This window comes from Babylonia areolata, chromosome 31 (genome assembly GCF_041734735.1).
Source record: "Babylonia areolata isolate BAREFJ2019XMU chromosome 31, ASM4173473v1, whole genome shotgun sequence".
NCBI lineage: Eukaryota > Metazoa > Mollusca > Gastropoda > Neogastropoda > Buccinidae > Babylonia > Babylonia areolata.
The window spans coordinates 11,836,276-11,852,581 of NC_134906.1; the positions used below are offsets into that span (position 1 = coordinate 11,836,276).

Here is a 16,306-nt window from a genome sequence, read left to right on the forward strand (position 1 = left end):
GATGGAAGTGTGTGTGTGTGTGTGTGTGTGTGTGTGTGTGTGTGTTTGTAAATCTCTGTGTGTGGCGATGCAAGGTATACGAGAGTGTGAGTGGGTGGGTAGGTGTGAGTTAGTGTGTGTGGGTTTGTGGTGGTTGGGGGTGTATGAATGTGTGGGGGTTTGGTATGTGTGCATATGTGTGGGTGTGTGAATTTGTGTGTGTGTTGGGTTGTTTAATTGTGTGTGTGTGTGTTGGGTTGTTTAAGTGTGTGTGAGAGAGTGTGTGTGTGCAGGTGTGTGTGAGGGTGTGTATGTGAGTGTGTTGTGTGTTGGAGTGTGTGAGTGTGTGTGTTCTTTCTTCTATAGTTTATCTTCTACTCAAAATTAGGGCTATTTGGCGAAATAGATAAGGACCATGAATAGAATAGAATGTAATGTGTATGAGTGTGTGTGTGGGTGGATCGGGAAGGGTAAGTGAGTGTGTGTGTGTGTGTGTGTGTGTGTGTGGTGAGAGGTATGTGTGTGGTTAGTGAAAGTGTGGTGGTGGATGGGTGTGAGTGTGTGTGCATGTGAATCTGTGTATGTGAGTGTGTGTGTGTGTGTGTGTGTGTGTGTGTGTGTTCCTCTGTGTGTGGGTGCATGTGTGTGCGCGTCTGTATGTTCGTGCACGCGCATAAGAATTTGTCCATGCCCACATGCGTGTAAGCGAGTATATGCACATGTGTGCACTCACGCAAGTGCAGGTAATTTCCTTGTGCCTATGCATGCATGTGTGTGTGTTGCGCAGGCCAAAATCTCTGCACTGCAAAGAGAAAAGGACAGGGCAGAGAGCTCCCTTCAACAGCTGAAAGAGGAACAGGTGGAGAGAAACCTGTACATCAGGTGAATCGAGTGTTTTTACTTCCCTTTCTTTGGTTGAGTGAGTTTTCTTTTGAAATTCATATCCAGGGTTGTAGGTTTGTGTTTTGTGTTGTTGGTTTTTTTGTTTCTTTGTTTTGTTTTGTTTTTTGTTTGTCTGATGCAGCTTTTTTTTTTTTTCTTTTTTTCCTTTTTAAAATCTATATTTTAGGTTGTATGTTTGTGTTGTTGTTTATATCTCTTTTTAAATGTATATGTAAGATTGTTTCCATTTTTTTCTTTTTGTAAGTCCGTGTTCAAAGTTGTATGTTTGTGTTTTTAATTCTGATCTAATTTTTTAAAAGTTGTACGGGTTTTTTTTTTTTTTTTTTTTTTTTTAAATTTCCAAACAGTTTTCTAAATTGTGCATTTGTTTTTAAAATCAGAATTATGTTCAAAGTTGTTGTTGTTGTTGTTTTTCTGTTGTAAACAGTTTTGACATCATGGCCATTTTCAATTGAAATACTGTGGCTTTTTCTTTCAACACCAGTGGGGGGGATCTGGGGGGCGGGGGGGGGGGTTGAACGTGAGTGGATTAGACAGGTGTGGGAGGATTCTGTGAACAATGTCTGTATAAAGAGAAAAAAAGTATGCATGGAACATGGAGTGTGTAATAAATGAATGTGTGTGTGTGTGTGTGTGTGTGTGTGTGTGTGTGTTTGTGTGTGTGTGCGTGTGTGACGTGTCTGGTTTTTTTTATTATTGTTTTTCCTTTCTTGCCACCTCTCGTACACAACAGACATGCAAAGATGCTGAGAAAGAAAGATGAAATAAAAGATAGATAACAATAATATTATATAGATTTAAAAAAAAGATCTACTCCTGACGTATAACATTTGTTTTGGGTAAGAAAAAAAGAGGTAAGTTACAAAAGAAAAAGAAAAGGTCTACTCCAAACATATGACATTTGTTTTGCATTAGGAATAAAAGGAAAGTTACAAAATAACATTTCAGAAAAGAAAAGGAAGGAAAGGTCTACTGAAATGTATAATATCAAAGTGTTTGGCTAACAGAGAAAGGAAAGACAGGATCGACTTAGAGGTAGAAAAAAACGAACGAATCAAGGGGGCCGAGTCGAAACGAGTACACAGAATGTAAGAACAATATACAGACAAGCCGCATGCAGCAAAATAAGGCCAAATGAATACGCTTAATAGCCAAAAAAAAAAAGCGTAAGATGAGACAGAGCGAAAACCTGACAAGATGGCGTGGAGGGCCTTGGCCAAAGGAATGATTCAACGCTTATAGCTTTTAGAGGTGTTTGATTGGCTAAGAGTGGACCGGGCAAGAAGGGGCGTCTTTTCACTGTTAGCCGCGCGAAATTTGGCCAAGCAGAGCAAACCGATAGGCCTAGTTTGCATCAGTTTGACATGGTAAGTATATGTAACACCAAACATAGAGTATAATACAAACTCCTCCTTTTTGTGTCAGAAATAAAAGCTATGTTAAGAAAATGGCCTGCTGGTGTGCAAGTGCGTGCTATGTGTTGGGTGTTTTGATTCTGACAGAAATAGGCATTGGAACTTTGTGGTTGAGGTGACTGTGAGTGTTGTGCGCATAGGGGTGGGGGTCGTGGGGGGGATGTGGGGGTTGGTTAACGTTTTGTTTTTGTCATGATGATGATTGTTATTATGAATAATATTGTTAGTAGTAGTGGCTGTACTCCAAACTTATAACATTTCTTTTTTCTTTTTTTTTTGTCATCTCACAGCCTGCACAAAGCATTGTTCACCGACAGCGCTCTGAACGAAACGGAAAAGACCGACCCTGCCATCAGTAAAGTGAGGAAGAAAGTGGCTGGCGATGGTGTTGACGACGACGACAACGACGACAATGTCGGCAAGGAGGACGAAAGCCCAGTGACGATGAAGGAGGATAATCAGTTGTTGGAACAGCTGCGTCAGGCCAATCAGGAGAAGTCGCTCCTGCAGATGAGGTGTGAGGAGCTGGAGGCACTGTGCAAGCAGGAGAAAGAGGAGAAGAATAGGTGAGTATACCTTTTTTGTGGGGAGGGGGGCGTGCCGTCAGGAGAGGGGAGAAAAGAGGAGAAGGAAAGGTAAGTACCGTAAAGTTCGGTCTATAAGCTGCGACTTTTTTACCCCAGCTTCAACCTCTGCGGCTTATACAATGATGCGGCTTATTTGCGGATTTTAACGATCCCGGGAGTGTCACGTTCTCGTCTATTCTTAGCTGCCCTTCAACTCACCAAAATCATGATTTCTGTCCATGAATTTTTGGATGAGCTTCAGGATAGTGTGCTAACTGTTCATGTTTTATAAATCAAATCCGCACACATTAAAGCCTTCAGATCAGCATTCAGTTCTACTCTGCTCAAGCGTACACCCTCATCATGCCAAAAACGTGACGTTATGCCTATGATGCAGCCTTCAAATTGAAGGCGATCGACCTAGCAGACGACAGTGCAAGCGACGAACCAGCAGCGACCTCCACCTTCATGAAGTGAAAGCGAGGTTAAGTCAGTGACAAGATGGCGGAGGAAGCTGTGCTGGTTCTCTTCAACTCGGACACTGAAGACGAAGATTTTAGTGGATTCAGTGAGCAGGATGATGTTGAATAAATGTGACTATCCCAAAATTATGGATCTTATTTTCGTTGTGTTTATTTATTATTTTTTTGTGGCACTAGCAGTATTTTCGCTTGCTTTTCTTTGTGTTGTTCCTGCTTGTGTTTATTTCATAACCTACAGTATCGACAGCTTTTCTTAGTATCAGTATGTGTTCCGGTACCGGAAATAAGTGCGGCTTATAAACGGGTGCGGCTTATGTATGTATAAAGTTCAATTTTTTCCAAAATTTAGTGGGTGCGGCTTATTTGCCAGTACGCTCAATAGACCGAACTTTATGGTATATCTTTTTTTTGGCTGCCTTCAGAAGAGGGGAAATAGAGGAGAAGGAAAGGTAAGTATATCTTTTTTTGGCTGCCATCAGAAGAGGGGAGAAAGAAGAAAAAATTAAGTAGGTATATCTTTTTGGGGGGCTACTGTTCAGAAGAGGGCAGGAAGAGGAGGAGAATAGGTAAGTATATCTTTTTTTGGCTGCTGTCAGGGGAGGGAGAAATAGGAGAAAATTAAGTAGGTATATCTTTTTTGGGGCTACTGTTCAGAAGAGAGCAGTAAGAGGAGGAGAATAGGTAAGTATATCTTTTTTTTGGCTGCCTTCAGAAGAGGGGAGAAAGAGGAGAATAGGTAAGTATAATTTTTTTTGGCTGCCTTCAGAAGAGGGGAGAAAGAGGAGGAGAATAGGTAAGTATAATTTTTTTTGGCTGCCTTCAGAAGAGAGGAGAAAGAGGAGAATAGGTAAGTATATCTTTTTTTGGCTGCCTTCAGAAGAGGGGAGAAAGAGGAGGAGAATAGGTAAGTATAATTTTTTTTGGCTGCCTTCAGAAGAGAGGAGAAAGAGGAGAATAGGTAAGTATATCTTTTTTTGGCTGCCTTCAGAAGAGGGGAGAAAGAGGAGGAGAATTGGTAAGTCTATCTTTTTTGGGCTGCTGTCGGGAGGGGGGGGGGGGGGGGGAGAAAGAGGAGAAAATTAAGTAGGTATATCTTTTGGGGGGGCTGCTGTTCAGAAGAGGGCAGAAAGAGGAGGAGAATAGGTAAGTATATCTTTTTTTTTGGCTGCCGTCAGGAGAGAGCAGAAAGAGGAGAAAAATAGGTAAATATATCTTTTTGGGGGCTTGCCGTCAGGAGAGAGCATTGTACAGACAGGCACAGGGGAGGCAGTATACTCAGTGGAAGGTAGTTAAGCCACATCTGGTTTTGTTCCCCTCCGTTGCAGCGAGGTTGCAGTTTGCACAGGACAGGGAATCAGACCCCTGTCGGAGTCTGTACGAGTGGGTCACGGTATGGTATGTTAGATTAAACGTAATTTTAGAAACAAAATTTTCTCTCTTTTTTTTTTTTTTTCATTTTATTTGTCTGTATATATATATATATATATATATATATATATATATATAAATTTTTTTTTTTTTTTTTCTTTTTTTTTCAGGTGTCCCAGAACATTTTTGTTTTCTAGATTCTAATGATGAGGGTTGGGGTGATGATAATAGTGCTATGGGTATCCATTTTGGTTAGGGGACTATTTAACAAGACTGCATTAAAAAAACAAGCAAAAACAAGGATATATATATATATATATATGTTGGGTTTTTTTTGAAAGAGAGAGAGAGAGAGATGAGAAGAAAAAAAAGTGTATTTTTGTCCAGACTGGAGAGATTGAACGGAGTGCTGAGGAGAAAGCTGATTGCCGTCGCAAACTCCGACAGACAGGTGTCTCAGGAGGAGTGAACGTGTCGGCACGGACATTGACGTGCTGTTGTCGTCATCGTCGTCTTCGTCCGCGTCGTCTGTGCCGAGTTATTGTTATCTTCTGTTCATTCCGTCTTCTGTTTTTATTGTGTTTGCTTCTGTTCACTTCAGGTACGTTCCTACCTATGCTGCTCCCCCCACCCCCTCTGCCCCCCACCCACCCGCCCCCACCTTCCTGGATCGCTAAACTCTCATATTTTTATATGATAAGTTCACGCGCATGCGCACACATTCACCCGCACACATGCACACATGTGCACTCACACACATGTACACACACACACACACATGCACACACGCTCAACAAATGTCCTTTAGTATTATTATTATAGAGACACAGAAACACACTCACCTACAGACACACACTCTCACTCACACACACACACACACACACACACACACACACACACACACCCACACACACATACACATACCCTCACTTCTCTTCCACGTTTCTCTTCCCAGACTCATACCCCCTACGCACCCCCAAAACGGATATGTGCAATTATATGTTTCTGGTCAGTGTTTTAGACATCGCTGTATGAAGGTCTGCTGTGTCAGCAGAGATGTTGGAAAGCATGTAAAGAGATGGTAAGTTTGTCACTGAGAATCGCACCTGTTGTAGATTTTTTTTATCCATCTTTAAGGTGAGCGCAACAGGCCGAGTGGTTAAAGTCGTTGGACTTTCAATCTGAGGGTCCTGGGTTTGAATCTTGTGTCATGGTGCCTTGTTGTGTGGTAAGGGTGGAGATTTTTGCTATCTCCTGGGTAAACAGATGTTCAGCCTTGCTAGCATCTGTACCCCCCCCCCCCCCCCCCCGGCCCCCCCATGTGGTTGTGCCTATGTGGTTGAGTTCAAATGTTCATGTACATAAAAGCCATGGTCATACATAGGAGCGAACGTGGGAACCGCAGCCCACAAATGAGTGGAGTGATGGTCTAGAAGTAACGTGTCCGCCTAAGAAGCGAGAGAATCTGAGCACACTGGTTTGAATCATGGCTCAGCCACCAATATTTTCTCCCACTCCACTAGACCTTGAGCGGTGGTCGAGACGCTAGTCATTCGGATGAGATGATAAACCGAGGTCCCGTGTGCAGCATGCACTTAGCGTGCGTAAAAGAACCCACGGCAACAAAAAAAAGTTGTTCCTGGCAAAATCCTGTAGAAAAATCCACTGGGATAGGAAAAACAAATAAAACTGGACGCAGGAAAAAATACCAAAAAAATGGGTGGTGCTGTAGTGTAGCGACGCGCTCTCCCTGGGAAGAGGAGCCTGAATTTCACACAGAGAAATCTGTTATGATAAAAAGAAATACAAAATACAAAATGCTGAAGAAGAAGGAGATCCATTGTTAAAAGTGACCTCTTGTCATTCGGGTTCCCCACCTAAGCAGTTAGTTTCAACATATCGTACAAGCAAAAGAGCATTTAAAGGAGCAGGCGAATGTTGAAAGTAGAAGTCCACAAACAGTGATGATGAAGAAAAAGGAAAAAAAGAGAAGAATTGGCCATAAACTGTCTGATTTTGTATTGTATAAGTTCCAGTGTTTGTATACAATTCCAATAGCAGCTGAAATGAATTGTTTGATATTGCCAGTGTTTCTGTTGGCCTTAGTGGTTGGCGAGGCTCTAAGCTCCATAGTTTGATTTGATTAGTGTTTCTGTTATGTGAGTGTAAATAAATCACACAGAGGTGGACGATATTATATATGTCAGTGTAGGTAAGTCAGATTGTTTCTTTTGATTATCAATTTTTTTTTTTGTCTTTTAATTTTTTTATAAACATTTCTTAACAGAAATCATTTGTTGTGTTTATCATGTTTTGTTTTTCCTTGATCAAGCTGTAGAAGAGGTGTTTTTTTTTGTTTTTTTTGTTTTTGTGTGTGTGTGTGTGTGTGTGTGTGTGCAGTGTTAGTCACTGCCAAAGAGGAAAAAGCAGAATGATGCCAATGACTTAAAAAAGAAAATTATTTTGTCTGTTTATGTACTCCTTTGGTGAAGAAAAAAGATCATGGAATTGTGGTAACTGGAAAGCCATATATCTTTTCTCCCGTTTTGATTTGCTGTTGTTGGGTGAAATGTGAATTTCTATGGGCAGCCATGTGTTTAGCAGTTTATTTTTTTTGTTTTTGTAACAAACAAGATTTTTTAATTTTTTTATAATAAATGTCTTTAGTGTTACTGAGTGTGGAAGGTGATTGAGGAATCTGGAGAGCCAAGGAATCCATCCAGCTTCTGCCAACTGTGAGGAAACCTGGCATCAAAGACTTACATCTGCCAGAGGACAACACCGCAGTGCAACACCACCAGTGATTTCGACTGACTTTCCAGTGCCACAACTACTCCAGACTCTGCGCCTGCTGTCTGGAATTGACTTGACTTGACTTGATTTGACTTGACTATTAGACGGTTGAGGCCCCGTCAAGGGCCTGTTCGTTGTCCGAGATCTATTAGTATACTCATGTGCATGCGACGTGCGGGCAGTGGCAAGTACAAAGGTGGTGGTTAACACTGCAGGCAGGAAGGTACACTGAAGGCAGCTCAGTCCAGTAGCTGTCCAGGCGGCTTTTAAAAGAAAAAATTGCAGGGCCACATTCCTGTTTATTGATGAATTGCAGTGACGGGCGCAATAGCCGAGTGGTTAAAGCGTTGGACTGTCAATCTGAGGGTCCCGGGTTCGAATCGTAAAAGCCCACTCGTGTGCATACGTGTGAACGCAGAAGAATTGCAGTAATGAAAACTTCTTTGTACCTGAGGGACAGCCACCACAATATTATTGTTATTATTATTGTTATCATTCTTCTTCTTCTTCTTATTATTATTATTATCATTGTTGTTATTTACGATTTGCTTCACACAATTTCCCGGTTTCTGTATTGCAGACAAAAGCAGTGGTTGAAGTTTTATTTGTCATGTGTTTTGATGAGGTGTTGATCTCTTGCCGTTCTGTGAGGTTTGTGTACACAAAGCTGGTTGTTGCAGTGAATTTGTAATTGAAACAGTTTACCTGTCATCTGGGTTAGCCAGTCACTCGTGTCTCTTTCGCTTACACTTTGATGATTATTCACTGAATCTGTTTTTCAAGAGATTTGGATGGATTTTTTGTTTCCCATTTTCTGCACACCCACAGTATGGTAATTGTATACAACACTGCTATGATCTTCATTTTACGTTTTGTTCATTTGTCAAGAGGAATGATATATACATGTAACCTTAGTCTGCAGTCTGCTTATTTAGATCTGTAGCTTTAGTTTCATCTTTCTTATTAAAATGATGTAACCTTTGTTTTAACTTTGTTATTGAAACCAAGAATCACTTCAGTTGCAGCTAGTTTTCTCATTGAAATTATTTAGTTCGGATTTCCATTTTTCATTAACGAGGTACATTTATGAAGTGGTTTTTTTTTTTTTTTTTCATGAATGATGTAGTTTTACTTGAAAAGCTATTTATTTGAATGATGTACTTTCAGTTACAGTTTACTTCCACGACTAATGTGGTTTCTTTTCCACTATTTTGTGGCATGATACAGTTTTTGTTGTTGTTTTAATGTCTTATTTGAGTTACATATTTCCTCTAATTTACCATTTCTTGAGCCATTGCATGAGAAAGAATACAATTTAAAAAAATGTGTGTCCCCATCATAATATAATTTTACATTCTTCTTCTTCTGATTATCATTATTATAATGCAGCATAAGAATATTCATGTTAAAGATATCTTTTTTTCTTCTTGTCTCCATTTCTTGCTCATAATATTGATTACTGGCTTCTGGTTATGCAAGACAGAATATGAAATAAAAAGAACACCGTAGGCAGATTTTGAACATGCTACAAAGCTATGAGTCGTGCAATAAGTTCACTTGAAAGCATTAATAACCATGGTCATTTAGGCACCCTTTAGTGTGATATTACTCATCCTGTATCTGCCTTTCTGTTCTTCTGGATAGATCTGTCTGTGGCAGCTGCTACAATATTGGAATAATTCTCAGAAACACATCAGGATTGTGGCCTTGCAGCTGATGCAAAATCTGTATTGTGTGATCTGATGCATGTGTTTTCGTTTCTCACTGGACTGATTATCTGTGGCTGAGGATCCACTGTCTTGTTTTGCATGGTATAATTTTGTTTTAATTACACATACTTAACCGTGACCCAACTAGTGCAGACTCCGGCATGGGTCTGACATTCCTGTCCTGTGCAAACTACTATCCGCCTATGCGGAGAAAACGAAAGTACTACGGCCGATAACCTCCCGGAAGTAGGTAACCTCCCCTTTGTCCCCCTGGCTAGCGCCCTCTTTTTCCGGCAGCCATCATGACTCCTGTTCCTGTGCTGTCCATACGGCTAAGTTTTTTTGTTTTTTTCTGTCTGTCTGTCGACTCTTTGGCGTTGTTGTTTGTTGTCAAATTATGTCTCCAACCAGGTCACATAATTATGTAGCTCGATTGGGTGATCGCGCTAAAATTAAGGTGCAAGAAAATTTCCTTTTCTGTTGTTGTTGTTTTTGTAGGATGGTCAAATACCAGTTTCTTTGTAAAGAAAAAAAAAGTGGATGTAAAGCTGCTTCTTTTCTTTTTTCTTTTTTTTTTTTATTGGCAGTATGATCTGGAATGCCAATCTGTAATCAATCTGAGCTTTGGAGCGTGTTCACAAAGGTACATCCTTCAAGAAAACACTTTATCAACCATTAAAATGTCTCAGTAGTATTGATGAGAGATGTTGAAAACTGTGCTAAATGACTGGTGTTGTATGTGTTGCAACTCCAATTCTGTTGACCAATAGCACAAAGAAAGTTGAAGCAGAACACATTCCGTAGAATTCTTGCAGAATGGTTTTACAGTGAGGAAAATTCTGCTGTTGACTCACATTCCAAAATTACCCTGACTTTAAATGAGAAGTGAGAAATGTTATAGTTTTGTTGTTATTGGGTTGTTTATTCCACGTCATTGTCAGTATCATTTTCAGAGCATGAGATGATTCAGCTTGTTTGAGGAAGGACAGTCTGCAGTTAATAAGCTGATAAAGAGAGTGGGAATTCTTTATATCGTGTTGCTCTGTTGCAAGCCTTGCTGAAATTGAATGCATGGAGAAAACGGATAATCTAAAATGGTTTAATGCATGTGCAGTGAAAATGGGTCTGTATGGTATTTTTCTTTTTGTGTGTCTGTTCATTGTCTTCTACTTAACATTCCATCGATGATCTGTACATCTGGCAATGCCATATATATTGATGACATTTGTGAAGCAGATTGATGAATTTACTGGTTAGCATTTGTATAGCAAATTGATAAATTTACTTGTTGCATTTGTACAGCAAATTGATGAATTTACCATTTACATTTGTGCAGCAAATTGAAAAGAAAACAAAAACGTACCTGGTATTGTGTTGAATATATGTTTAAGTACTGGTTCCATTTGGTCCATAATCTAGTTGCTGCTGACTGCTTACTCTCTCTGTTCCGGGGTCAGTGAGAATATAAGGTAGATTTACGGTTTGTGCAATGTGTTCATTGATCATACTCTAAAAAGAGTTATTTGCAGACAATATTCCTTGTTTTGCTCTTGCAGTTAGGTAGTGAAATTGTAAACTTTGGAATAGGCACTAGCTGCAATGTGTTTATTGGTTGTACTCTAAAAAACAGAGTTATTTGCTGACAATATTCCTTGTTTTACTCTTGCAGTTAGGTAGTGAAATTGTAAACACTGGAATAGGCACTAGCTGCAATGTGTTTATTGGTTGTACTCTAAAAAACAAAGGAGTTATTTGCTGACAATATTCCTTGTTTTACTCTTGCAGTTAGGTAATGAAATTGTAAACATTGGAATAGGCACTAGCTGCAATGTGTTTATTGGTTGTATTCTAAAAAAAAGAGAGTTATTTGCTGACAGTATTCCTTGTTTTGCTCTTGCAATTAGGTAGTGAAATTGTAAACACTGGAATAGGCACTAGCTGCAATGTGTTTATTGGTTGTACTCTAAAAAAAAAAAAGGAGAGTTATTTGCTGACAGTATTCCTTGTTTTGCCCTTGCAATTAGGTAGTGAGATTGTAAACCCTGGAATGGGCCACTAGCTGTCCATTCTGCTGTGTTGTTTGCAGATGTGGCCTTTTTATGTGTTTTGTTGCTTTGAAGTATTTTTTAAGTTCTTTTTTTGAAATATTTTTTGTAATATGGGAATGATAAATCAAGTGGAAGATCTGACGTTCTCAGCACAGCTTAGTCTTATTTGCCTTAACCCTCTCACCGCCAAGCTCGCATTTATGCACAGGTGTGGTGGAGGACCCATGTCACTGAAAGGTGACCATTCCTTGGTCTGTTATCCATGAACCTACTGCTCTTAAATGTTCAGTGGTAGGACAGGCCATATTTTCTATACATCGCGGGGGGGAATTCCCAGCTATTCTCAGCTACTGTGTTTTCTGTGTTAAAACCACAAGGGAATTATGTACTCTAAATTGACTGGCAGTGAAAGGGTTAAGGAGCTTAATGGTAAAGATTATATGTAATAAACTGAATTGTTGCAGGTTGGTTTTTTGTTTAAAAAAAAAGAAAAAGTTGTGGCAGAGTTAATGTGGATGAATTGGGTTTTTTTCTAGTTGGGCAGACCTAATATATATATCGTTACGCAAGTGACATGTTGATGTGTTTTACGCTTTCAATCTTTCTTCCTTTTGTGTAAGTAATTGCATGTTTATATGTGTTTAATGTTTATCACAAAGCAGTTTGAGCTCACTCTTAGGGAGCAAAGTGTTCAACAATTATCTATTATTATTATTAACATGAACTGTAGTTAAGCTGGTTTTTGAAGTAGATGTCTGCTAACGTGGTGAGAGCCTTGAGATGGCCTTAGTGGTCGGCAAGGCTCTAAGCACTATGATTTAATTTGATTTGAAGCTGGTCTGGAGGTGATCTTTCTTTTTGTTTTGTTTTGTATCTCTTTCATCACAACAGATTTCTCTGTGTGAAATTCGGGCTGCTCTCCCCAGGGAGAGTGCGTCGCTACACTACAATGCCACCCATTCTTTTTTGTATTTTTACCTGCATGCAATTTTTGTTTTTAGTTTTTTTCCTATTGAAGTGGACTTTTTTTTACAGAATTTTGCCAGGAACAACCCTTTTGTTGCCGTGGGTTCTTTTATGTGCGCTAAGTGTATGCTGCACATGGGACCTCGGTTTATCGTCTCATCTGAATGACTAGCGTCCAGACACCACTCAAGGTCTAGTGGAGGGGGAGAAAATATTGGTGGCGGAGCCATGATTCAAACCAGCGCGCTCAGATTCTTTCGCTTCCTAGATGGACGCGTTACCTCTAGGCCATCACTCCACATCTTCAGCTCAGTGCAGTATAAAGATTTTGTTTGTTGTTTTGTTGCTAAGGTTATGGAGATTGTCCAGAAGCATGTGTTGTTTTGGTCACAGCTCTTATTATGATTAAAGCACACAGGATACATAGTCAATATTTTAGCAATTTACCGACTGATTCTGCCAGTTATACTCCGTGCAGTGATCTCCCACAGTGCAATTATTTCTCAGCAGTGGACCTCCGAACTCAAATTTAGATAAAAGAATTAATCTGTTCATTTGTGAAAATAAGTATTTTGTTTGTTGTGCTCATTTACGTAAATCTCCAAAATGAAATTATTTTTGGGGGGTAATGTTAATATATTTGTGTGGATTTTTAGTTTGATTCCAATGACTTTGATGATATTACATTTATTTTTCAGCCTTTCTTTTTGTGGTCAGCTTTTGCGGTCTGGTTTACCAAAAAGAGACTTGATATTAATTGTGTGCAATAATTTTTGACTCATTCCTATTTCTCCTTTGATTTGCATAATATTGAAGACTATATTATTATTATTATTATTTTTTTTTTTGTGACTCTCCGGCCTTAAGTGTTTTGGACATGTATTTAATGTATTTATTGTAACCATGGTGATGGGGCTGATATTCATTCATTGAGATATACTGCAGTATGCATTCACCGACTTTGAGTATGTGATGCTGTGCTTTAATAACATTCTGCATATATGAGAGGTGGATTATGACTACATATGTTTAAAAGGATGTAGTTTAATCAGTTACAAGTTTGCCTTATGATGTAGTACATTTTTGTGTAGTTTTACTCCATGTTTTTTTTGTTTTTTTTTTCCAGAATTTAGGATAATAGATCTGGAATTTACCACTTTTATTGCTTTTTTATTTTTTTGGTCTTTAAAAATGCTGTTGTTGATAAAAAAAAAATTATGAATCATTACTGTTATTCAATTCCTTATCTTTACATGAAACTAGATTTTGAACAGTGCACATGCACACACACACACACACACACACACACACACAACACACACACAAGGCATACACATTCTTTCAAATTCATATGACCAGTACAAAGAAACTTGGAAATAAAACATTAGGTGCCTCAGTTATAATCTTAGAATTTTACTTATATATATATATATATATATATATATATTATATATATATAATTGTGAATGCCATTCCCTCCATGAAATGAACACATGTAATTAAATGCCTGACCTGGATTAAGGGCTGTGATGAAGGATTATAATCGCTGTGATAATTTGGTCTCTTTTTATTTGTAACTGGTTTAAACATATCATGGACAGATTATTAATATTGTGGATGTGCAAAACATCCATTGTATTTTTCTTCGCTTTGTTCTGTGCAAATCCCCCTGAAAAGGGAGTATGGCTGCCTACATGGTGGGGTAAAAACGGTCATACACGTAAAAGCCCACTCGTGTACATACAAGTGAACACGGGAGTTGCAGCCCACGAACGCAGAAGAAGTTCTGTGCAAACAAAGTCAATGAACAAGAGTTTGCGTAATTTGTGGCTTTGTGAGGTTTTTTTTTTTTTTGTTGTTGTTTCAAATTGAGTGTTTTAACAAAACTTGTCATACTATTTAGGTCAGAAGTGACATTGAATTGGATAACTTGTCCATACGTTCTTTCAGGTAATGTCATACTATTTAGGTCAGAACTGACATTGAATTGGACAACTTGTCCAAACATTCTTTCTGGTAATGCCATACTATTTAGGTCAGAACTGACATTGAATTGAACAACTTGTCCAAACATTCTTTCTGGTAATGTCATACTATTTAGGTCAGAAGTGACATTGAATTGGATAACTTGTCCATACGTTCTTTCAGGTAATGTCATACTATTTAGGTCAGAACTGACATTGAATTGGACAACTTGTCCAAACATTCTTTCTGGTAATGCCATACTATTTAGGTCAGAACTGACATTGAATTGAACAACTTGTCCAAACATTCTTTCTGGTAATGTCATACTATTTAGGTCAAAACTGACATTGAATTGAACAATTCGTCCATACATTCTTTCTGGTAATGTCATACTATTTAGGTCAGAACTAACATTGAATTGGACAACTTGTCCAAACATTTTTTTCTGGTAATGCCATACTATTTAGGTCAAAACTGACACTGAATTGAACAATTTGTCCATTCTTTCTGGTAATGTCATACTATTTAGGTCAAAACTGACATTGAATTGAACAATTTCTCCAAACATTCTTTCTGGTAATGCCATACTATTTAGGTCAGAACTGACATTGAATTGAACAATTTGTCCAAACATTCTTTCTGGTAATGCCATACTATTCACTTTAAGGGTGAGGGTTATTTGTCCCCAATCTCCCAGGTTACCATACAGACTTCACAAAAGTTAAGGACCATAACATGAAAGAAGGTATGTTTTCATAAATGTTAAAAATTGATGATTTAAATGATGCGGGCTGCATATGACCTTACCACTGGCTTCTTGTTGAACACTGGGGCAGCTGTTTCAGGCAATACACATGCATCATGAACAGATTGAAAAATGCATTTGAAGAGGAATGTTTCAGCCAAAAATTGACAGTTATGCACTGATTCATATATCATAAAGTGATATAACACTCGGCTTATATCACAGATCGACATAAGTTTACAGTTGGGCCAACAGCAAAGTGAGAGCTGTATTATCAATGGTTTCTCCAGTGCAGTGGGAAATCTTTTACAGCTTAGTCTTTTGTGAAGGACTCTGACTCTCAAACTAGGAGGCAAAATTGCACTGGTTCTTCGTGCTGCAGCCATGGGGGCTAGTTGGTCTTTGGGAACCGTCCCAACACAGACTGTCCTAAAACCCTCTTGGCCGAAGAGAGTGGGGATGTAACTTGGACAAGACACTCTCCACTATAATCCAATTCTAGCCCAAGTAGTCGGGACAGCAGTTGCCTCCTCTGCTGTTCTGATGGTCATAGTCCGACATGACTATCATATAATGTGATAGCTGTGGTTTTTCATTGTTTAAAAAAAAAAAAAAGTAACACATGCAAGAAAACACCACTGGTTGTGAGTGGTGCACATGACACTGGCTACATACACCCATGTTCACCGAAAATTGAGCATCACTTCACCATGCCTTCCAAGAAGAAAACTGTGCAAGTTCCCAGGTGGTTATTAACTTTTTGTGATCTGCATATGTGCAGACCTGCTCATGCCTTGACCTGGTACAGGTGTGCACACATGCAAAGATTAAATACACATGTTCAAGAACCTGTAATCCATGTTGATATTCCATGGGCTGTGGAAACATGAACATACCCGTAAAATCAGGGTGTGGCTGTGTTCATGTTAAGGTAAAAAACAAAACAAAAAACAACCAACAAACAAAAGAAAACAGTCATACACCTACTCCAATATAAGAAGGAACTAGGGAGATGCAGCCAAAGAAGGCAGAGAGGAGGAGCTGCTTTTTGCATGTGTTGGAGTTTTTTGTGATCACCATCTTCTCAAGTGAAAACTTTGTTACGGACGAAATCACAATTCTAATTGATTTCAGAAGTCTTCCCTCCCCTCCCCATACTGTGTATGGTCAACTTAGTTGGAATCCCACATAATTCACAGATGGATTTGCTTCTCTAGTTCCAAAGATGACTTGTGGATCATTTAATCCTGAGAAGTTGTTATTCCCAGTATTGAATGGAATATTAGTCTATTACTGTTAGCTTTAATGCAGTCCCATCTCTTTATACATGCCACTGTTCACTTCACCTAAAATGAAATGTGTGCTTT

The 16,306-nt window shown here is 39.0% G+C and overlaps 1 protein-coding gene across 1 annotated transcript in view; it reads left to right on the forward strand.

Moving 5' to 3' along the window:
• The window catches only part of LOC143275980 (uncharacterized), a 26,131-nt gene extending 18,259 nt beyond the window's left edge, over window positions 1-7,872 (forward strand). The window contains exons 11-13 of the mRNA XM_076580340.1: window positions 767-861; window positions 2,588-2,863; window positions 5,101-7,872. Coding sequence (XP_076436455.1) covers window positions 767-861; window positions 2,588-2,863; window positions 5,101-5,182 — 453 coding nt within the window. The 3' untranslated portion in view covers window positions 5,183-7,872. The remainder of the gene's footprint in view (window positions 1-766; window positions 862-2,587; window positions 2,864-5,100) is intronic.
• Window positions 7,873-16,306: the final 8,434 nt, after the last annotated feature.